Source organism: Mustela nigripes, chromosome X (assembly GCF_022355385.1).
Source record: "Mustela nigripes isolate SB6536 chromosome X, MUSNIG.SB6536, whole genome shotgun sequence".
NCBI classification, from domain to species: domain Eukaryota; kingdom Metazoa; phylum Chordata; class Mammalia; order Carnivora; family Mustelidae; genus Mustela; species Mustela nigripes.
Genome location: NC_081575.1, coordinates 4,082,089 through 4,105,090, shown reverse-complemented (window position 1 = coordinate 4,105,090; position 23,002 = coordinate 4,082,089). Strand labels below are relative to the sequence as shown.

The 23,002-nt window shown below is 46.4% G+C and overlaps 1 protein-coding gene across 5 annotated transcripts in view; it reads left to right on the top strand.

The window, feature by feature from the left end:
* MTM1 (myotubularin 1) overlaps positions 1-21,465 on the top strand; it is a 90,830-nt gene extending 69,365 nt beyond the window's left edge. For all 5 annotated transcript variants that reach the window (XM_059385078.1, XM_059385077.1, XM_059385076.1 and 2 more), the window contains 6 exons: positions 2,707-2,892; positions 7,566-7,772; positions 8,873-8,965; positions 9,478-9,591; positions 13,234-13,410; positions 19,756-21,465. In XM_059385078.1, coding sequence (XP_059241061.1) covers positions 2,707-2,892; positions 7,566-7,772; positions 8,873-8,965; positions 9,478-9,591; positions 13,234-13,410; positions 19,756-19,923 — 945 coding nt within the window. In that variant the 3' untranslated portion in view covers positions 19,924-21,465. The remainder of the gene's footprint in view (positions 1-2,706; positions 2,893-7,565; positions 7,773-8,872; positions 8,966-9,477; positions 9,592-13,233; positions 13,411-19,755) is intronic.
* Positions 21,466-23,002: the final 1,537 nt, after the last annotated feature.

The following is a 23,002-nucleotide window of genomic DNA, read 5'->3' as shown; positions in this document are numbered from 1 at the left end:
GGAAATTGAGTCTAAAGATGAATATCTTGCATTCTTTGTAATGTTAGATGTTTCTGACCCATCCCTTCTATATAATTCAGAGTTGAATATGTTTATAAAAAGCAGTATTTCTATGTACACATTTAGGCTGAAATAAATATGATGTAAAATTGTAATGAGGTATTTGGAAAGATTTTTTTTTTAAGATTTTATTTATTTATTTGACACAGAGAGAGAGAGATCACAAGTAGGCAGAGAGGCAGGCAGAGAGAGAGGAGGAAGCAGGCTCCCTGCCGAGCAGAGCGCCCGATGTGGGGCTCGATCTCAGGACCCTGAGACCATGACCTAAGCCAAAGGCAGAGGCTTAACCCACTGAGCCACCAGGCGCCCCTAGAAAGATTATTTTAAAATATGAAAATATATAAAGTGATTACCTTCATCTATTAACTTTAAAGCTTATTGTGATAGTAGAATCTAGCCCCCCACCCCGCCCAGCTTCACAGCAGCAGAATTCTTGAATGCCTCTTAAACACTCAGGAAATATGCCTGTGTTACTAGTGCTCTTAGGAATGAAGGGAAGGAAAAAATGAAGGGAAAAAACCCAGGCTTTAAAGATGTCTGTGGCGTTCTGGAAAAACCCAAGCTCTCGTTCCCTCCTCCCCCGCTGTGTCTCTCCCCTAGTCATCTATATCCATAGCAACAGGCCCTTGAACCTCTGTGTCGCCGTACTCGATAATCAGGGTTGTTCCTTTTTGTTGAAGAGAAGGAAACTGAAAAGACTTCAAAACTAGCCAGAGATGGAGAATTTGAACTTTGGAAACTCAATCTATGCTTGGCTAATTGATTTTTACCCTTCTGACTTCTGCTCTCTTTGGACCTGATTGTTCCTCCCTCGTGGATATTTAGAAATTTACACCCCCCCCCCCCACGTAATAAGCAACATTACACCATTATAAAGTAAGCAAAACCCAGGCATCGACAAGCGCCTGCACCAGGCTGCTTCAGTTTTGCCGCAGCTGACCGTGATGAATCAAAGTAGAGCGGCAGTAACGTCCTTCGCTTCGGCAAGGAGCGATCAGTACATTTTGCCTTTCATCTGTCTGCATGTTCTCTTCAGTTATTTACGAAAGAAACTCCAGCGTTGGGAATCTCTTGAAAATCGCTCTAACTCTTTAAAAACCATAAGGGTAGAGAAGCAGGTCATCCAAGCGAGGGTGACTTATCATTGCATTAGTGGCTCGCAGCTCTGGCAAAACTCAGGCTCGCTCTCTGCTCCCAAGCCGGGCACCTGCCGTTTCCGGGAGTGACTGCTGGGCGGGTAGGAGCACCTCTGTGGGCCTCTGACCAGAGCCTCGAGGTGTTACATGCCCTGACGCATGGGTAGGAGAGGGAAATAGGGCTCATCTGTCTAGGTATTCATTAGCTATTAACTTTTTAAAAAACAACAAGGTTGAATGTGTGTTTTCTACTTATATTGATGCTGTTTGTCATAAGCTTTAGACACATATTTCTAAATAAAACCTATTTTCTTACCTAGAGACCAGGAAGACCAACACCTTTGGCTTGTACGGAGGACTTTAGGTTTGAAATTCAAGTGGTTGCCTTCCTTTCATTGCATAGGAAACTTGTGTGACTAACCCTGGGAAAATTAAAAAAAAAAAAACAAAAAAAAACACAAAACATGGGATGCATTGGCCCTTCTGTTCTGAGTTACAAGTTAGATATTCTTTGTATTGTTGTAAATAAAAACAAAAGAGGCAAGATGTAGCAACGGCACATTTGTCCAATGCCTCCCCCTTCCATTTCAGCTTGGAGAACTTTGCTTTCTTGGCAAGTCTCTGAATTATTTAACTTTTCCTTAAAGGGCCAGAGGCCACATGTTCCATGGCATTTTAAAACGTGAAGCAGAGTGTAGCCAGGTTCCTCCCATTCCGTTTCTTTTGCTTTATATGGAGAATGGGTATCTCTGCCGTGCTGGAAAGTGGTGCGGCGCTCTGTCCCTGGTGTCCGCGGGGCGGACAGATGGTCACGGCGCACTAGAAGAGGTGTGGGCCTTGAACTCAGACACGTGGCGTCCTACTGATTACCATGTGACTTTGGGGATAGTTAAATAGCATCTCTCATCTGTGACAAAATGGGGATAGTACTCTCTCTCTGGCGGCATGGCCATAAGCGGGGGGCGGGGGCTCACTGAATGGTGGCTGGGGTCCACTGTGGTGGAGTGTGACTCCTTTTAAACCTGTTCAGCCTGCCCAGTCTCCGAGGCTCCAAGAGGTTGAGTGCCTCCCCTCAGTCTCGGAGCAAGTGGGGCTGAGCTGAGGGCTGTTAGAGTCCGCGCCATGCCTGCCCTCTCCCGCTGCCTGAGAGTACCGCCATGGAACCCATCAAGGAAAGGGACCCTTGACAACCGCTCTTGCCTTTCCAGGCCCAGAAGAGCTAGTAATTATGGAACATTTGAAGTGATTTTTTTTTTCCTTGCAAATACAGATCCCCAGCAAACTGCCAGCCTGCTGGGTGGTTTTTCTGTTGTTGTCCCCCCCGCCCCAAGCTCAGTGTGTGACTGATGTCGTTGAGGCTTGGTGTTGGATGGGAAGTCAGGTCCCGTCGATCGCCGCGTGCAAGCTGGAAGGTGGAGATTTGGAGGACCAATAACTTGAAATATTCATGTAAGTTCTCTGATGAACTAGAAAACCCAGCTGACTATTTGTGTGTTTTGCTGTTTCTCAGGCAACAGGAGGAGGATATGAAAGTGATGACGCATACCATAACACCGAACTTTTCTTCTTAGACATCCATAACATTCATGTCATGCGGGAATCTTTAAAAAAAGTCAAAGACATTGTCTATCCTAATGTGGAAGAATCTCACTGGCTGTCCAGTTTGGAGTCTACTCACTGGTTAGAACACATCAAGGCAAGTATCTTTTTTTTTTTTTGTATATTTTTTTTCAAGTATATTTTTTATTGAAAAAAAGATGTCCGTACCTAAATAAGAAAGTCATTGTTCAGTGGAACAGGGATCTGTTTCAGTACCTTCCATTCTAAAATTGAGCGGTGAGAGCTGAAATAGTTGTCGTATAAGGTTCTTACATTTGATAGTTCCGTACCTCTTCAGAGTGTGCTTACCTTTAAGTTAAAGATTTCACAGCATCTCACTCCAGAACAGTTTCACAGTCTGTGGAGCGGTCACTTTCCATCTTGCCAATAGTAAGTTCTGTCTTCACGTGGATTTGTTTAGAGACAGCCAACTTATTATCCAACTGTTGCTGGGTACGACCCTCAGGGCCCTGGAGAGAGGGTTTTTTTCATTGAAACCAATTTCAAATTGACTTACTTTAAAGAATGAACTTAGTGTTTCGATTATACTCAGTGTTTCATCTTGATAAAATCAGCAACACCCCTCCAGTCTTTAAAAGTACTTGAAGCTATCTGAGGGAACTAACACCTTTAGAAGCTCCCTTTTTGTTGTGGAAACAAACAGAAAGCCTACTTTAAATAGGTGCATTATCAATATAAATTGTTTTCTAGTCAAATTTTACTTTCAGACTTGATAGGAATCGCATTTTCATTTGGCCTAACTCTCATTTTTTTCTTAATTTGTCATTCTCAAAGATAAATTGCAAAACCAATGAATTGTAACCGGTAAGGGAATGTGGGTCCTGGATGAGATCCTGGATTAGAGAAAGGACACTGGGTGAAAATTAAGGAGAGCTGGATAAAGTACAGACTCTATTAAAAATAAGTTAGTAAGTTTATTAATAATTTCATAACATGTTAATATTGGTTCACAGGTTGTGGCAAATGTACTTGAGTATATGCAAACTTTCTGCAGTATCTTTGTAACTTTTCTATACATCTAAAACTATTCTAAAATAAAACATTTAATTTTAGAAATTATCGCACTCTTAAAGGCAGGCAAAGCAGCGCGCTAGACCCCATGAATGGAAAAAGGTACGAGACATACTTCCTGCCTTCCAGGAGGTTCTTGCGGTTGAAGAGGTGACAGGCTCATGAACAGGAGAGCTAATGCTCCACCGTGTGGTGTGTTACATGCCACAAGCCTTCGTGGCAAAGGCAGTGGAAGGAAAGGGGCCTTTGGGATTTGAGGGGCTTGAAAGCAGAAGGGGCGAGGGGACTTATCTGAGGAGATTAGGAGTCCAGGCCATCTTTATAAGATGTGGAATGGAAGTTAGGACCTACAGAATATGGAGAAGGCTATAAAAGGCCCCTGTCAATTTTTATAGGTTTGTCCAAAGAGAGGGAGATAGAAAGGAAATGAAAGAAACTGTCGGTGTTCTCTGAGGAGGCCACCTGTGATGGGGGTGCCAGACGGGCACCTTAATGACCTCTGACTCAGGGTTGCTCAGGCCTCAGTCCCATCGTGCCAGAAGACGGGGGAGCAGAGATGTGGGTAGCCTTGAGCCGGACCTTACAGAATCAGTGGGGGGCACATTTGGGCTGTGCTCCTGGAAGCTCCAGGAGGAGCATCTGTCCTTGCCTCTTCGAGTTCCGGGTGGCCGCTGACATTCCTTGGCTATGGCCAGGTCACTTCGTTCTCTGCTCCTGTGGTCCCACTGCCTTCTCTCTGTGAAATCTCCCTCAGCTCCTTCTTATCAGGATACGTGGCATGTAATTTAGTGCCCTCCCCCACGATCCAGGATAATCTCTCCGTCTCGAAGTCATTATCTTGATAACATCTACGAAGTCTCTGTTACCATGCCAGGCGGTATTCACAGATATCTGGGGGCCAGGACCGGGGCATCTTTGGCTGACCCACTATTCGGCCTCGCACACTGTTTTGCAGCCCCAGAGCTGCTGCTAGACACATGGCATGGCCACCACGAACCTGCATTCAGGCGAAGTGGGCTCACGACTGTGTGCGAAACAGGGCAAGCTTCACAGGCAAGACCACCCCCATTCTAGTCCGCCCCTGGAGCCCCAGCAGGGTAGAATGTCTCTGTGGTTTCTGGAGCATATGGTTTTTTTCTGTCCTTTTCAACACTCTTGCCCTGTAGCCCTTCCCATTTGGAAGTGACCTGTCACTGTGTGTTTCTGAGAAGGCAGCTAGACGGCAGCCGGCGTTCGCCGAACCTGTCCTCCTTGTCGTCACTTCGTGGGGATTCTTTCTTTCGGGCCAAGACAGGCTGTGCTGGGGCTACCATTCCTCCTCCCGCTTCAGAGAGAAAGGAACCACGGCTCTGTGACTGGCGCAGTGTGTGACGGGTCAAAGCGGCGGAAGGTTTCACACCCAGGCCTCGGGCCACGGAGCCAGCGCCACACGCTGCCTCCCCGTCAGCCGCTAGGCCGTCTGATTACACAACAGTTGCCAGTGATGGTTTTGAAAATCTAATTTCACTTCATGAGATAACTAGCAGCCTTCCTGTCGAGAAGCAGTGGTGGGAATTCATACTTTGGGGGAAAACATCTAATATTTTGAAAGATCACAGGCTGAGGCCGCTTCCCTTTCTCATGGTGAGGGGAGTGTCTGGGGTGAAGCTGCCTTTAGTCGCATCCAACAGCCCTTTCCTCAGCAGTGCCTCAGATTAAATTTGTAAACAGGATTTTGAGGAGATGCTTAAAACACTTGAAGAATTAAAGCCACTCTAGTCAGTTAAAAGCAGTGACTTCTGTATGAATAATGGAGGTCCCCTCACCTGTCCTTCTGGGCACTTATCTGCAGTTACTGTTTATATCAAAATAATGCAGGTGCGGATCTTCAGAGGCTTGGTGGGTGCGATATGGGACTGGTGATGGCAGGGTCGTGAGTTCAAGCCCCACACTGCGCATAGAGCTGACTTAAATAAGTAAATCCAGTTAAAAAAATAACAAAAAGTATGTGTCTTTAAAGTTTTCTCTACCAGATCATTCGCTTAGTCCGACTTTGCCTTGAGTCCATGAAAACAACTGTAATGCATGACTGTTGCAGAGCTGTTAGGGCTTGGGGAGCTCCAGAAATGGCATCATGAGCACATGAAAAGACGGAGCCCTCGTACACTGACGGTGGCAATGAGAGATGGTCCAACCACTTTGGAAAACGGCTTAGCAGTTTGCTAAAAAGTTAAATAAACATCCATTTACTGTGTCATCCAGCCATTTCCTTCGTCAGTGTTTACCCAAGTGAAATGACGACTTAAGTCCCTACAAATCTGTGCGTGCTAGAGTTCACAGCAACATCATTTGTAGTAACCAAATGCAAGAAACAACCAGGTGTTGATCAGCTAGGGAGTGAATAAATAAAATGTGATCTGTCCGTACAACAGCATATGCCTTGACCGTAAAAAGAAGGAAGTACTGATGCAGGCTATGACATGGATGGACCTTAAGAACATGACGCCAAGTGACAGAAGCCAGACATAAAAGCCCACCTATTACGTGATTCCATTTAGATGACGGTTGTGGTAAATGCAGAACTGTAGAGATAGGAAGCAAATCAGTGGCTGCCGGGGTCCGAGGGCAGGAGCAGGGCTTGACCTCAGGTGGCACATGAGACTCTCTGGGGGTGATGGAAGCGCTCTACAGCTGGTTTGCGATGATGGCTACGCAGCTGTGTGTACGTGTGTGCGGTCTTATCACACTGCACACTCGTGATGGGTGAACTCTGTGCTTCATACAGAATAAGTCCATAAATACCTAAGTCACCCAAAAATGACATCCTAGCAATAACTCCTGGTATACACAAATTTCGTAGTATTTCTCAGTCTCAAATGTTTACAAGAAGGCTGTCACTTTATCTTGATGGAAGTATTCCACTTACAAGCCACAGAATAGTTCATATTTTGTCAATTTAAAGGATAAAAGGGGATTTCCATTGTATCGGGCCTTTAAGGTCTAAACTAGACCTGTTGGGCCGGTGATGTTTTTTAAAAAAATGATCACTGCTATAGGTTGAATTGAAACCTCCCCCGTAAAAAATTCCGTGTATTGAAACCCTGACCGCCCCCCCTTCCCGGTACCTCAGAGTGTGACCTTTTTAGAACTAGGTTCCTCGGAGGTGCGGTGAGTGCAGATGAGGTCATACTGAAGTAGGATGGGCCTCTGCTTCAGTAAGACTGGTGTCCTTATGCAGAGGGCAAATTTGGACACGGAGACACAGACACAGGGAGAACACCACGTGAAGACTAGAGTCTTGCTGCCACGAGCCAAGGAAGTCTACCAGAAGCGATGAGAAGGTCTGGAACAGGTCTTTCCCTAGAGCCTTCAGAGGGAGCCAGGCCCTGCCCACACTTTGGTGTAGGCCTTCCAGCCAGACAATATACTCCTGTGGTTTAAGCCCCAGGCTGTGGTCATTGGCAAAGACAGCCCTCGTACGCTAATGTACTCACAGGCATAAAAATGGGTTTGAAATGCCGTTTAGACTTGTGGACATTGAGTTTGTTGTTTTGTTATGACCTAGGCTCATCGGAATGCCATTGCCCCAGAGCAAGAGCAGTGGGCCCCAGAGCCCCTGCTGTTCCATTTGCAGAAGTTTTTCTGTTCTAGACAATAGTAATTTTTGAAAACATGACCTTTTCTGGAGTTAAAACCGATTATTTCAAGTTTTAGCCATATCTTACAGTTGCCTACTAATCGCGTGTTCTTCTTCGCCAGCTTGTCCTGACGGGAGCCATTCAGGTAGCAGACAAAGTTTCCTCGGGGAAGAGCTCGGTGCTGGTGCACTGCAGCGACGGCTGGGACCGGACCGCGCAGCTGACGTCCCTGGCCATGCTGATGCTGGACAGCTTCTATCGGAGCATCGAGGGCTTTGAAATACTGGTACAGAAAGAATGGATAAGTTTCGGACATAAATTTGCATCTGTAAGTGAACAGTCAAGCCGACGTGTTCCATGTCCATGTTTGAGATTGAGAGACTGGTGGTTAAGCCATATATTTGCTTTCGAAAAGAAAATCTGAGGAGTCAAATGAAAAGTATGTGCGATTCCTTGGGGGTCGTGAAAGTTGTTTCCGGAGACCGCTTTCTCCATCTGCCCTATTTACAGTTTGACTTGAAAATCAGAGCAGGAGCCTGCATAGAAGGGTTGAAATTGAGACTGTGTGACCATTCTTTCTCAGCTACAATTATAGCCATTAGAGCCAAATACCTTTCACAGAGCCGCTAGACTCGTTCAAAGCTTTATTATTGTTACTATCATTACTATGCTCTGACGCACAATTTGAAAATTGCGAGAACTTGTTAAAATTCATATTTCCAGGTCTGAAAAAGCCTTAAAAAAAAAAAAAAGAAAAGAAGAATTATTTAGTTATCTGTTTGAGAGAGTGAGAACACACGCAAGCATGAGCAGGGGGAAGGGCGGAGGGGGAGAGAGGCCTCCAGCGGACTCCCCGCTGAGCGTAGAGCCTGGCGCAGGGCCTGATCTCATCACCCTGAGCTCACGCCCAGAGCCGAAGCTCAGAGTCAGACCCACTTAACTGACCGGGCTGCCCAGGTGCCCCTGAAGAAGCCTTTTTAACAAGCTCCCTCAGATGATCATCCACACTTCCGAAGGAATGTGAAGAACATTTTCAAGTAGAAAGAGTCATTGTTAATAAAAATAAATGGTGAGGCTTTTGTCTTGTTCTTAGGAGAGAAAGAACTTCACTTACTAATGACCGCACCGTTTTGGACGTGGTCTTGAGGCTTCGGCCGTGAGGGTTGGCCCCTCGGCACTGCTAACTTAACGGCAGGCTGAGCTGATGGCATTGGGGTAGTATAGATGTTTATGTTTGACTTCCGGTATTCCTAAACCTTTGCACATTTCTATATTGCCAAGGAAAAACAGACACCATTTACTCTCTGAGAAACTTGGCATTTGGAAAGCAGATTGATGAGTTGTATTGTCACACTTTGTGGGTTATATATGCTTTCTCGGTTTTGTACCCGTAACTGAAAACAAATCATCTCCATCCTTTCGTTTCAGAGAATAGGCCATGGTGATAAAAACCACGCCGACGCTGACCGGTCTCCTATTTTCCTCCAGTTTATTGACTGTGTATGGCAGATGTCAAAACAGGTAAGGGATGTGTACGGGATAAAATTACATTGGACTTCACGTTTAAGTGTTTTGATCTAATGTCCGGGATTTGCCTCACGGTACGCAGGGCAGAGAGAGATGAAATGAGTCCGGCCCTACGCGAGTCATTGCTGAAGTCGGGTGGTGGGTACGTGGGGTTTGCGCTTTTATTCTCGCAGCTATTTATGCCTGGGATTTTCCGTAATGTTTTAAAAATTCAGTATTTAACTGCGTCCTCTCTCCTAACGGAATCCCAACTCATCTTTTCCGTTGCCTTGGGACCAGCCTGTGCACCTAAGACCCCGTCGGTGCTGAAACTACCCAGTGTGCCTTGTATGCTCGGGAGAACCCAGAGTGTCAGCTGGTTTTCCTCTGATCCCTTTCCTTGACCCTCCTTTGAACTCCTCGGTCCTGTGCCGCTCACTGAGCAGTGAGCTCTAGGGCGTATGCAAATGGCAGCCTCTGCTAGTCCCAAGTTTTCATGCTTTGTGGGCGTGTTTGTTTTTGTCTAGTTCCCTACAGCTTTTGAGTTCAATGAACGATTTTTGATTACAATTCTGGATCATCTGTATAGTTGCCGGTTTGGGACTTTCTTATACAACTGTGAATCTGCGAGAGAGAAACAGGTGAGTGGAAATGCTCATCCTTTTAGTTAACTGTGTCGTGTCTTCCATGAAATAGAAAAAAAAAATTTTATTTTTTGATAGCTTGGTTTGTGGGAAATGTAGAGGGTTTATTGAGTGTCTGGCATTTTCTGCGGGGGAGGGGGTTAGACTTTGACTTTGAGAGTAGGAATGACTTTAAAGGTATAGAAGGTCCCCCTCCCAAAACACCATAAAAACATCAGGAAAGGGCATTGTTTTAAAGGCACAAACCTACAGGAACAAAGAAGATGAGAAAGGAGACACAGGCACCAAATTTGGGGACTCTGACAGAGGGTTCTTCTCGAGAGAGCACGAGAGTGGGCTGGGGACCTGCGTGTTATCAGGGGGTGAGGTGAATGGCAGTGAGCCCCAGCTGGCAGTTCCCCAGAAGCTAAGCAGAGAGTTGTCCTGTGGCCTGGCAAGTCCACTCCCTGGCACATACCCAAGGGCAATGAAAACAGGAGTTGAAACGAAAGCACACAGATGTTCAAAGAGCTAAAAGGTGGCAACAACCCCGGGTCCATCCGCTGATGACAGGATGAACAGAACGCAACCTAGCCACACGCTGGCCTAGCAAAAGGAAGGAAGTTGTGCCCCAGGCTACCATGTAGACAAACCTTGAAAACACGCTCATGAGGGGAGCCAGATGCAAAAGCTCACAGATGGCATGATTCATTGCTAGGAAATGTCCAGAATAACAAGGCCATCGGGGCAGAAAGCAGATGAGTGTTTTGGGGGGGGCCCTGATGGGGGGGGGGGAGAAAGCAGAATGTGTGCTCAGTGGGTTTGAGTATTCCATTCGGGGTGCTGAAGATCTCTCAGAACTGGAGAGGGGGGCTGTGACACAAATGAATTGTAGACTTCAAAGTGGTGAATTTTACAGTACATGAACCCCACCTCGATATAAAAAAAAAAAAAAATCATCCCTGGGGAAACGGAGCCCAAGAGAGGAAGAACCGAAAGATACCAGCACCTGTGGTTCCCCACAGTGTGGCTCCGGCGCTGAGCCTCGTGGTCCCAGGGCTTCCAGTCGGCTCTTCAGTAATAGCAGATAGCCTGGAGGGAGAGAAGCCACTTGGACAGAATGGTTACCAGGTAGGGAGGGGAGAGATGTAGACAGGCAGCTAGCATCACATATCCCCAGAAAGATAAGTAAATGTTGGTACTGTGATGTAATAACAGGATATTGTTTGGAAAGACTATGTAAAGATCAGAAAACAACTTGAAATGAAAAGAGGTTAAAAATCCAGAAGAAGAGTTGAAAGGTGAAGTGGAAATCTAGAGACGGTGGTAGAAGATGGAAGGGAGGTGAGCACACCAGGAGACCAGTACTAGAGTCTGATCTCTAGATCATAGGGCATCCAGAAAGAGAAAACAGGGAGACCCGAGAGCAGGAGGTCACCGAAATAATATGAGAATATTTCCCAGGGTTGAAGTATATAAGTTTCCACACTGAAAGGCCTGCCATATGCCCAAGCATGGCAGACCAAAACAGGCCCAAGCTAAGGCCCGTCTTTGTGAGGTTTCAAAACACCAGGGACAAAGAAGAGATCCTTCAAGCTTCCAGACAGAAAAGGAATGGGTCATTTGCAAAGAAACAGATAGAAACAGATCAAGAAGGCAAAATCCTTCAATGGCGGTGTTGGAAGCCGGAAGTCCGTAGAGCATTGCCTTCAGAATTTTAATGGAAGATGATTTCAACCTAGAATTCTCTAAACACTGAACTGTCAGCCAGCTGTTTAGGCGGACCAAAGATATTCTCAGACATGCATGGCACCAAGAGTTCCCTCCCACACCAAACCATTTCTCTGGAAGCTCCTGGAGTGTTGGCTCCATGCAAACAAGAAAGAAGACTGTGGAACTCAGGAAGCCGGAGCTGCAGCTCGGAGAGAGGCAACAGGGGATGCTTGGGGCGAAACAGAGACGCCATCGTAGGTGTGTGGCTGGCTTTCCCCTGAGGAGGAAATGGGAAGCGCCTGAGGTGCTGAGTGTCTTGACAGAAGTTTGAGATGTTGGAGGAAGAGTTCGGGGTTGAATTCACAATAAATGTCAACAACAGATAATAGGATACGCAGACTAGATAGTTAGATGGAGGGAAGATGACAAAATTCGTGCAGGAGAAGAAGTCACAGAAAGGGATGCAGGGCCTGCCCGAGAGTAGTATTTGCTTCGTCACAGGAATCTGACACTAAATGTCAGCCTCCTGAAAGCCGTGCTTCCTGCTGGGAGCACAGGGTAGGACAGAGAGCGTGAGTGCCCAGAGCCGCATGGCCCCCCGGCTGGCAAGGAAAGCATATTATTTAGAGATACGGAGGTTAAGTACCAGATAGTCAAAGCAATCAACTTAAAAATATCAAACACAGTTGCTTGTGGGGAGCTGAGAGATAGCTGAGGTTTTTTTTTTTCTTTTTTCTTTTTTTATCCATAACAAACCTGTGCAGGCTATGTGACCTTTTAAATTATGTGCACGCAGGGGCGCTTGGTGCCTCAGTTGTTAAATGCCTGCCTTCGGCTCAGGTCAGGATCCCAGGGTCCTGGGCTCGAGCCCTGAGTTGGGCTCCCTGCTCAGCGGGAACCTGCTTCTCTCTCTCCCACTCCCCCTGCTTGTGTTCCCTCTTTCATGTCTCTTTCTGTCAAATAAATAAAATCTCTTAAAAATTATTAAACTCTGTGCATGTATAAAACTAAAAGCAAGCGTGCAAATGAATACAACCCAGCATAGCTTGGGGCATCGGAAAGGTACCAGTAAATGAAATTTGAGGTGGATTCCAAGGAAGACAAATTTATGCTGCCATATTTCTTGTTCACATTAATGAAATATGTATGTTAAAGACATTTCTTCAGTCACTTGTTTCAAGCCGTTCTTTTTTAGCTCCCAGTTTTAGCTCTTTGGTCCTTGCTTATTGAAGTCATTACTGGGAAGAGTCTCAAAGTCTGCCTTTGGTAATTTTAACAATCATACCTTTTATTTCCCAAGCTTTGGGTTTTTTTTTTTTTTTCTAGTTTATGCTCAGAATCGGTAAAGATCTCCAAAAAACAGTGAAAACGTGGATCTCTACATGAGATCATGGACACCAAGTGAGAAAGTAACGATTCAGTGAAGTCAGTTATCCAGGTGTTTTCACATATCTGCACGTTAGCGTGATAGCGAGCGAACATCTGGATGCTTGGTTAAAAACAACTTCCTATCTGGGTCCCTGCTGTCAAGTAGGCACAGGTTAAGATTTTACAGTTCTAACATATACAGAAATGAAGAAAGCCGACAGGATCGTATGATCGTTTTTCTCTCTGCTGAATTACAAAGAACCTACTGCCTATCTGTTCCCAGATGTTTTACCTAGCCAGGAAGTGTCGTCTTAGCTCAGTGAATTACATTTAATGAGACAGCGTCCTGCATCTCTGTCTTCTGGCAGAAACAGTGGCTCTCCAGCTAGGCCATTATCTCTGCAAATACTAGTAAGTGGCTGCCGAACACTCACTGGCCCATGAGGCTTTTTGAGCTATTCTGGGGCTAACGCAAATGTTTGATTCGAGTTGAGGCTCAACTGTAGTGCCACGGGCTGAAAGATGGTTTGTGTACTTGTGTGTTTTGACTTCAGCTTCCTGCTTTCTCTCTCTCCGTAGAAAGTTACAGAACGAACGGTATCTTTGTGGTCGCTGATCAACAGTAATAAGGACACGTACAAAAATCCTTTCTATACTAAAGAGATCAATCGAGTTTTATATCCAGTTGCCAGTATGCGCCACTTGGAGCTTTGGGTGAATTACTACATTAGATGGAACCCCAGAATCAAGCAACAAGTAAGTGGAGGGAGGTCGTTGAAAGGCAGTGCTATTAATAGTCTGCCTTTGGGTTTAGATAATGTTACTCAGTAGTGCTTTTGTTTTAATATCATGAGAGGGGAAATGAACTAAAAAAAATCATACTTGCTTTCAAATGTAACTTTAATTAAAAATTGGTTTTAATTACTAAGTCACTTATTTTGATTGGTGTTAAACTTCGATTCTTAATTTATTTTATTTTATTTTATTTTATTTTATTTTACTAAAATGTGAACTGCAAGCTCTGGAAAAGTTTTGGGTTTTGTTTGCCAAGGATTTGCTTCAAGTAGTGGACACTGTTGCACATAAGACAATTCTTTCAAGTGAGTGGACTTAGAAGAAACAAAGCAGTTTCTTCTGTCTGCTTCACGTGTCTGTACCGGGTCAGCGGACATCAGAGTGCACTTCACTGAGGACCTTTGCTTCTGAAATAAAGATAATTGATCTGTCAGCAGGTAGTACATTCGGTTGGCCATTCAGCAACCAAAAAGGGAAATAATGATTTTTGGGCAAAAAAGTCCGTATCTTGTTGAAGACAGGCTCGGGCTTTCCACTCTCCACTTCACTCCATCCAGAAGCGGACGGGAAGCATAGCCTGTGTGTGTAAGGGCTCAGAAGGGCCTCTGGTCTGTGACTTGTTTGAAGTGTTATAAATACTTCGTATTTGCAGCTGCTCCTTTGTGAAGGTTCTCACCTTCTCCTGTGGTTTGGATGGCGGGCTGCCTGTTCGCACGGGCCAGTCTTGTAAAAGTGCCAACTTTAATCCCGCTAGAAATTGCGGGGCGATAGCCGGGCCCGGGTGCTGCGCTCTGTCTCTTAGACTGCTCATCCCACTCGTGCAGCTGGCCGCACGCCAGGCTGTGCCCTCTCTCTCTGCTGGGGACTGCCCGCTTCAAGCCGGCACTCTCGTTTCAAGGTCTCTGCTGCTCCCGTGAAAGGCTTCTGCCATTCAGGAATGGTGGAAATGTGTAATCTCTTGGAAAGTGACAAATTTCAGGGCTTGAGAACGCTCGCTTGCTTAGTCCGGGATTTGAGAAGCACAGTGAGGGAATTTCTAGCCTTTGGAATATCAAGTAAAGAGGAAACAGGCATTTTGCCAGGGTTCTAACTGCTGTTACAGGGGCCATGTTCCTTTTCTAATAAAAAAAAAAAATACATATATATAGGGGCGCCTGGGTGGCTCAGTGGGTCAAGCCTCTGTCTTCCACTCGGGTCATGATCTCAGGGTCCTGGGATCGAGCCCCGCATCGGGCTCTCCGCGCAGCGGGGAGCCTGCTTCCCCCTCTCTCTCTCTGCCTGCGTCTCTGCCTACTTGTGGTCTCTCTGTGTCAAATAAATAAATAAAATCTTTTAAAAAATACATATATATTATATAGATGTGCAGTGTCTCCTATAATCTGATCCTTTTCTGTATTTATTGTGACTTTTTTTAAAACATTAGTAATTAGAAAGTATCGCTAATTTCTGTACAGATTCTCTAATCTCCCCTCACCCATTTGTACTGGAGAAATTCTTAAAATTCAAGGAATTTAGAGCAATTCACCTCTGAACATATAAAGGTAATAACTGTGTGACAAGTAGGAAAAAAATCATTAGAATAACTTACTACAGTGTATCTACCCCTTTATTTTTGTAGCGCTTAGCAAAATGGAACTGGGCCAGATAGGAATACACATTTCTTGATAGAGGTTTCTATTTTGAGACAGTAATTGCTCTGTATTATGATCTGTGAAATTTACTCAAAAAGGAAAGTAACTTATCCTTTCCATATAGATTTTCGGAATGTGGAGGGTACTACACGGATCTTTGTATTCTCAGGGCTGTGGTGGGGTGGGAGGGTGATTAAGAGATTAAGAAGAGGTCATCTCTGGCCCCAGGACCTCCCAGGCTGACGGGGGTGCCCGGAACATGAGCCGATGATAGTGCTCAGGGAAAAATGTCATAATGGATGTGTGAATTAAATGCTTTACATTTCCTTAAAGATCTCCCCTAGAACATTATTTCGTACAGAAATAGATTTAAATCGGATCACGTAGGCCTTTTTAAATTATAAATTGTAAACCTCAAGGAATATATTTAACCACTTAAAAGTTCAATTGTTGTTCAGTTGTGTGGCCCAGTTGGTATACAGACAGTTACCAGGTACCTGTCGTATATATACGAGCAGTACTGAAAGCGACCAAAGCAGATACAGCCCATCTGTCACATGAGCTCTGGCCTAGAAGAAGGAAGGGTTCGAGTGCGTTTTAAAAGCAAGAACCACCAACCGTTGCTGCGACATAAAAACTCAGTGGAGTTGACGGAAAGAGCAATGCTTACCTTTGAAGAGCTATCGCAAAGCCCATGTGGTGCACGTATTGAGACGAGGGGTTGCTCATCCCGGAAGCGGAAGTATCCCACGAGTCCTGTTAAGAGCCTGAATGAGGCCTCGGGCGGCCCCGGAGCCTCCTCTGGGACTCCCGCGGCTGTTGCGCGGGCGCACGGTGCCGCGCTCCTGTCTGCCCCGCAATCGCCAAAGGGTGAGCCAAAGGGTGAGAACAGGGGCAGTCACATAGAAACAGGCTGACCCGTGTGGCGCTTAAGTCATTTCTGAGGGGAGCCCCAAAAGGAATGTGACCCTAAAAACTGCCCAAAGGCCAGGGTGCTTCCTCTCTTCACCAGCTGTAGTGTGCTGTGCAGAGCACACGCGGGGCTCCACGTTCGGTCCGGGGGAGGGGCCGGGCTGTGCCTTTGCAGCCACTTGACTTTCAACTTCATTTCTTATAATTTTGTGTTTTGGACTCTTTCCTCATATCCTCTCAATGGTTTGTGTTTGTCTGTAGGCTAATGGCTTCTGGGTATTTTGTACCCATCAGCAGACCGAATTCTCTTTATTTGGAATCATTCCTCGGTCTGCTCTCTTGAGATTTCTAATTATACAGCCTTGTCATCTACAAAAATGGTTTTTACCTCCGATTCTTTTTTCTTGTCTAATTGTCCTTGCTGGCATAGTAACAAACTGATTCTGGTAGTCATCCGAAAAGATGGAATTTTAAAAATAGCCAGGACAGCTTTGGAGGAGAATATCGAGGAAGAACTTGCCCTGCTCTTTGCAAGGGTGGAGCCTGGAAGCAGACGGCACAGATGGGGAGCCCCGGGAGGTGACGCAGAGGGCAGAGGACAGACCGTCCTTGCACAGCAGATCAAAGTGGACGTGTCTAAAATGGATCCCCTGGTCCCCAGAACCTATTCCTGCTGCCATCTTTCCCATTGTGGCTCTTGGACACTCCATCCTAGTCGCTCTGGCCAGAAACCCGGGAGCCCTCTTCGACTCCCTTCTCTCTTGCACCCCCTTATGTGGTCTGTCAGTGAAGCCCGCTGGACTTGGCCTTCAAAACCCATATGACCCCAGACCCTCCGTACCAGTCCTCCCGCTGCTGGCCTGGTGCGGGCCGTGCGGTGCCGCCTAGACTTCCAGCTGAACTCCCGAATTCCACCTTCCTTCCCTCCAGTCTGTTCTCAACATGGTGGCCAGAGTGGTCCTTGCAAATAAAGCCCATCCCAGATCCCACCGCCCCTCCACTCAAAACTGTCCCGGGAGCAGCTCACCTCACCAGACAACAAAGTCCAGGTCCCTGCAGTAGTTTCCACGGCCTGATGCAGCGCCCCACCAGCCCTGCCCCTCTTAACCCTGCTCTGCTCCCTTTCTGGAGCGTTCCTAGCCCTTGAACAGCCCCTGTCACTCAGACTGGTGGTATTCTTCATTTGTCTGTCTCCCTCTGCTGGAAGGAAAATGCCATAAAAATGGGGATTTGGGGGGGGGGGGAACCTCGTTGGCGCGGGGGCTTAAAGCCTCCGCCTTCGGCTGGGGTCATGATCCCAGGATCCTGGGATGGAGCCCCGCATCAGGCTCCCTGCTCAGCGGGGAGCCTGCTTCCCCCTCTCTCTGCCTGCCTCTCTGCCTACTTGTGATCTGTCTGTCAAATAAATAAATAAAAATCTTTAAAAAAAAATGGGGATTTGGGCCTCTTCGTTCACTGAGGGGTCCCAAGTGCCCAGAACAGCAGCTGCCCGCAGCAGAATACATAGAGAAAAATGGACGAAAGACAGTAGCAGGTTGTGCACAGTACCTGCTGGGTGTTAACGTGCTCTACCAAGCACTCCTGCTCTTTTTGAAAAAAAAAAAAATTGTTTTAATTTATTTGAGAGCACGAGAGAGAATACACATGCAGGGAGAGCAGAGGGAGAGGGAGAAGCAGACTCCCCGCCGAGCAGGGAGCCCGATGCGATGCGGGGCTCCATCCCAGGACCCCAAGATCATGACCTGAGCCAAAGGCAGACACTTAACTGACTGAGCCACCCAGGCGCCCCCAAGCATTCCTGTTCTGATGCCACGTGTGCCTTTCTGAAAAATTTCACCTTCTGCAGCCCCAGTAAAGGAATAGGGCTCACAGGAAGAATAGGCTTAGGAGCAAGGAGGCGGCCTCCTCCAGCCTGTGCACGTTTGCAACTAGAGCTCTGATGGACACACCGGTGCGGGCCCCTGGCTGGCTCAGTCGGTAGAGCATGCAACTCTTGGTCTCAGGGTTGTGAGTTCAAGCCCCGCTCTGGATGTAGAGGTAACTTAAAAATAAAATCTTTAAGAAAAGAAAGAAAAGAAAAAGAAACCCCAGTGCCACTGGAAATGCGTGGCGTTTTTACCTGGCCTCTGTCGACCACTCCTTGGCAGACGCTGGGGTGGGCTGGTGTTACCCCCAAAAGACATGTCCACTCTGAACCTGGGAATGTGACCTTATTTGGGAAAGGGGTCTTTAGAGGTATTACTTAGTTAAAGATCTGAAGATGCCATCCTTCTGGATTTGGAATAGGTCCTACGTCGTGTGACAGGGGTCCTTATAAGAGAAAACAGACGAGGATTTGAGCCACAGACACTTGTGGAGAGAACGCCCTGTGAAGACAGGAGGCGACAAGGATGTGACCACAAGCCAAGGACACCTGATGCCACTGGAAGCTGGAAGAGGAGAGGAAGGAGCATCCCCTGGAGCCCCCGGAGGCAGCACAGTGCCCCCGTTGCGTTAAGCACTGCCGCTGTCCCCCGGGCCGTGCTCATTTGCTATGGTGGCCCCAGGGAGCTCAGACATAGTATTAACCCCCGGGGCTCCCGTGCCCTCCTGAAGGCCATGACCCGGCCCGCTGTCCTCCACACTGTGGGCCAAGGCCAGGGCACGGCCTGCTTCAACTCCCTTGTTGGGGTTCAGAGCCTACCAGGTAGAAAGCAGGATGGTCCCACAAGCCACTGGTGCCAAAGGAATGGACTTCTGTAGCCTTTTGGCCTTTTTCTTAATGTCTTCATAGACTGCTCAAGCTTTCTAGAAGCTTGCGTTTGATCACTCACAACATGCTGGTGAGAGAGCCTCCTGGGGGCTGTCGTGTCGTGTATCTTGGCCCGGGTGGGTGATGGCATTAGTGCACATCTGGTAAAGGCTCGCTGAGCTGACCAGTTCAAGATTGGTTTGCGTTCCCGGCATAATGTATGTATCAGTACAGGAGTTTAAAGAATTGGCATGCTGGGGAGAATCACATTCTGTCCCCGCGTGACGTCTAACCTCTGCAGTGCCACGAGACCCCCACTGACCCGTGAAGGAAAGGGGCGGCACGGCGACACCGACCATGACGGCTGGCCTCGCTCTGCCAGCAGCCCCGTGAGGTCTGTGCCAGTCCCACTCCCATCTCCCTGGCAGGGAGGTGCAGACTCTTGGGTTAAGTCCTCTGGCTGCTGAGAGGCAGACCCGAGCTTCGCCCCTGAGGCTGACGGGCCCGGGAGCCCCGACTCTCGGTCGCTGCGGGAGTGCAGAGATGAGCCGTGCCTTATTCACTCGGGGACTCAGCTGGGCTCGAGCGCAGAGACAGGGGTCAAGACGCCAGTCAATACAGACAGAATACAGAAGAGCACCATCAACGCAGGCCTCGACAAGAGAGACCAGAACGGTGTATTTCGTTTCCCAATACGCACGTATAGGAAGAGTGTCACGAATCTACACGGGGAAGAAGGCCATGCGCCTGCTGGAGGAGAGTTGTGGCCTCCGGAAACGAAAGAGCAGTGGGCTTGGGGCCGGGACACGTAGGAGACCGGAGCCGTGTCTGGGTTGATAAACCTTAAAAAGATGGTGAGGCAAATGCAAGGCCATGTGTACATGAGCTTATGTCTTGGTGGCGAAGAGCTGGGTGTCTCACCCTTTGTACTTTTGACCAAACTTTTGACCTTTGTACTTTCTGACCAACGCTGAAGGTCAGTCCGGGGGTTTCCTGGGAAAAGCTCTAACGCCCGTCTGTGCTTCTTTGCAGCAGCCTAACCCTGTGGAGCAGCGCTACGTGGAGCTCTTGGCCTTGCGTGACGAATATATACAGCGGCTCGAAGAGCTGCAGCTCGCCAGCTCCGCCAAGCTCTCCGACCCCTCGACCTCGCCGTCCGGTCCTGCCCAGATGATGCCCCACGTGCACACTCACTTCTAGGAGGGAGCCCCAGGGCTGCGCCAGAGCTCCGAGTAAAGGAGAGACTTGACTTTCACTTGGGGGCCTCTGTACAAAGTAGATTAAAACATTTGCCTCCGTGTAGAACTTGAACTAACATAATCTTAAACTCTTGAATATGTGCCTTCTAGAATACATATTACAAGAAAACTAGTGTCTACAGGGCAATCAGAAGAAAGGAACCAAGATGGTTAGCCAAGTGGAAAATCCGGACACCTTTCAAGGACAGTTTTTGAAAGAGAAAATTGAAATTGAGTTGACCTCTTTCGAAATACTGTGTCTACAATATGTATTTTGTGGGCCTAATTGGAACGGCATTATTTTAAACTGAAGTGAAAAAAAATAGGTTTGTGAACCGGATTTTCCTTGGGCTGCTTCTCATAGTTGCTTTGGTGTAAAACGAGCCCAAATGTGAGAGATGTTGTTGCCAAAACCAAATCGAGCTCATCCTCTGAGGCGTCATCCAAAAGCAAGGTGTTGAAATAATTGCCAAACTATATACCATCGTGAGTGGTGGCTTAAAGAGAAATAGCTGCGTAGATGAGTTTTTCGTTCTTTTGGAATTTTGGAATCTGATGTGTTTTCCCGTAATTTTCAAGAGGAGCATATTTTTATATTACACTGATGGGGCCCAGTCGAATATGATTTGATTTTTTTTTCAACTTTTTGCCAGTTCTGTTTTCTAAGTTCTTCTATCAGCTTGCCTGAAATTCTGACCCATTTTCAGGTTGTGGAAAAGCCCTTAGCACTGTTGGAAGATGTCAGGGGCACTGTGCTGCTTAGGTGAATGTTTTTGCAAACATCGCTCTAGTCCGACCAGCTTATCCGCCAAAGCGTAGGGCTGGCCATCTAGGATGCATGAGCTGTCGCTAGAGCTTTGTCCTTTGAAATTAAAGCTGCAGATGTACATTTGTCGAGCGTGCGTGGTGTTGGATGCCCCTCCCCCCAAGTGTGCATTAAACTGGTTCTACACATTTTTACTTGAAATGTACCCGGCAGTTTGTGTTTTCAGGTTTTTGGGGAGTTTCGTTTTGTTTTTGTTTTTGTTTTGTAGTCGTAGTGCTAGTGGTAAATGAAGTTTCAAATACAGTTCTATTTGATATCTGAACTAATTCATTTAGTTACGTATATTTGTAAAAGTTAAGGCTAGAGTTAAAACAATTAATGTTTTCAAGTGATTTGTAAAGGACTATTTATAGCTAATATGGTTTTGTTTTCAATGAATTAAGAGAGATTAAATATATCTTTGTAAATTATTTTATGTCACAGCTTAATTGGTCTACCAAATAAGACATCTCAAATACAGTAGTATCATGTATAAAATTTTGTATGTATAAGAAATTTTATTAGACATTCTCTTGCTTTTTGTAAACGCTGTAAATAGTTCATAAATTAACAAAGTGTCACTCCATAAAAAGAAAAAGGAATACTAATAGCTTAAAGGATTTTGTGAAATGTCATGAAAATCATCATGACAATGATGACTAAAGACCTGCTGTAATAAATGTATTAACTAAAATAGCACTCTGTTTCCGGGAGTATAACCGTGTGTGTGTTGTTGGGGGAGGTAATGGGTGTCTTGTCTTCTCCTGCCTCTACGTCACATGCTCTTGGTCTTACTAGCAGCCTTGCAGGGCTCTCCCCAAACTGCAGCAGTATGGTCCATTTGACTGTATTAACAGTGGCAATTTTAAGCCGTAGCTGTCTTAAAGTCCGGAGAGCTTCCGCAAAAGAGCCAGGGTATGTGGACGCGAGACATTAGACTCCGGATGCAGAACACAGCGGCCGCCATTAAGGGATGGTGAGACCTTGATGGAAGTAAGCCATAGTCGGTGTCTCTTGTGCTTAAGATTTCAAAATTGTTTTCAAATAGTATAGCTGGTTGGAAATTATGTGCATTCTAAGAATGCTAAATAGTTCAAGCAGTAAACTAAAATTAACTTTTTTTTTAAAAATCTGAATAGGACTCTTTAAAGATTAAGTTACTTTGCAGAGCGTCGTTGCCCCAAAGTCCCACAGCATTGAAACGAATGTGCACAGGTGTCACACTGAAGTCCGCGTCTCTTGAGTTTCCAGTGCATAGCCTTATAGCTCTGCCAATTGGAACGAAACAGAGTCATCTCTCTTCTGGGAAAGCCCTTCAAATAAGTTGCAGTCATAGAGATTTTTGATAATGTGACAGTTTTCCCGAACTATGGTCCTAGCCCTTCCTGATATACTTAGGTAACACAGTGAAGCTTATCCGTCTGCTTTTTTGGTAGGAATAATACTCAGAACTCTCCAAGTAGTTCATCACCTGCAGCCCTGTGTACAGAACGCAGATTTGTGGGTCGCTCATTTGGACAACTCTTGTGGCATTTGGGGCATTAGACAAAAGCAGGGAATGTTCTTAAGTGGGAGACTTTGTCACACAGTACTTAAATCTGTGGCTGGAAGACACGGCCAGAAGCAGAAGCAAGGGGACCTCCAGAGCAAATAAGAAACATATGCAAGGTGTGTCCCACAAACGAGGATTAGCACATCTGCAGGAAAATACTATGGTTGAAATAGATTGCAGTCGAATTGTTGGAGGTTCACAGAATCACTCATTGGAAGTGAGTCTAATCCGCCGACATCCATTGGTGGGTGCACAACTGCATTAAAGAATGATTAGCAGAGTCTTCTGTATTAAATGTATGTGGAAGATGAAAGCTCAGCACACCGAAGCATGCTCGTTTCCTCAGGAGGCTTAGATTCAGACACAGGTTAGTCCTTATTTGCGAAGACGATAATGTGTTTAACCGCCTAGGTAGGGTAGCTACACATTTGCCCATGACTGTTAGTCCTCATGGTTTATTTTCCAGTAGCTCTGGACAACATGACTTACTCATTTATAGCTGGTAATACTTATGTGCTTCTGAAAGTGAATGTATTTCCCAGTGCATTCCACAGAAATCACAAAAGAAAGTTGTTCACCTCGTGTCAGGGGCCCTGATCCCACAAACTTTCTTAGCCGGGATGCACGGAGACCTGGGCTCCTGCCTGAGCTCTGGAACTGTTGCTGGGGCAGTTGGAAGGTCTG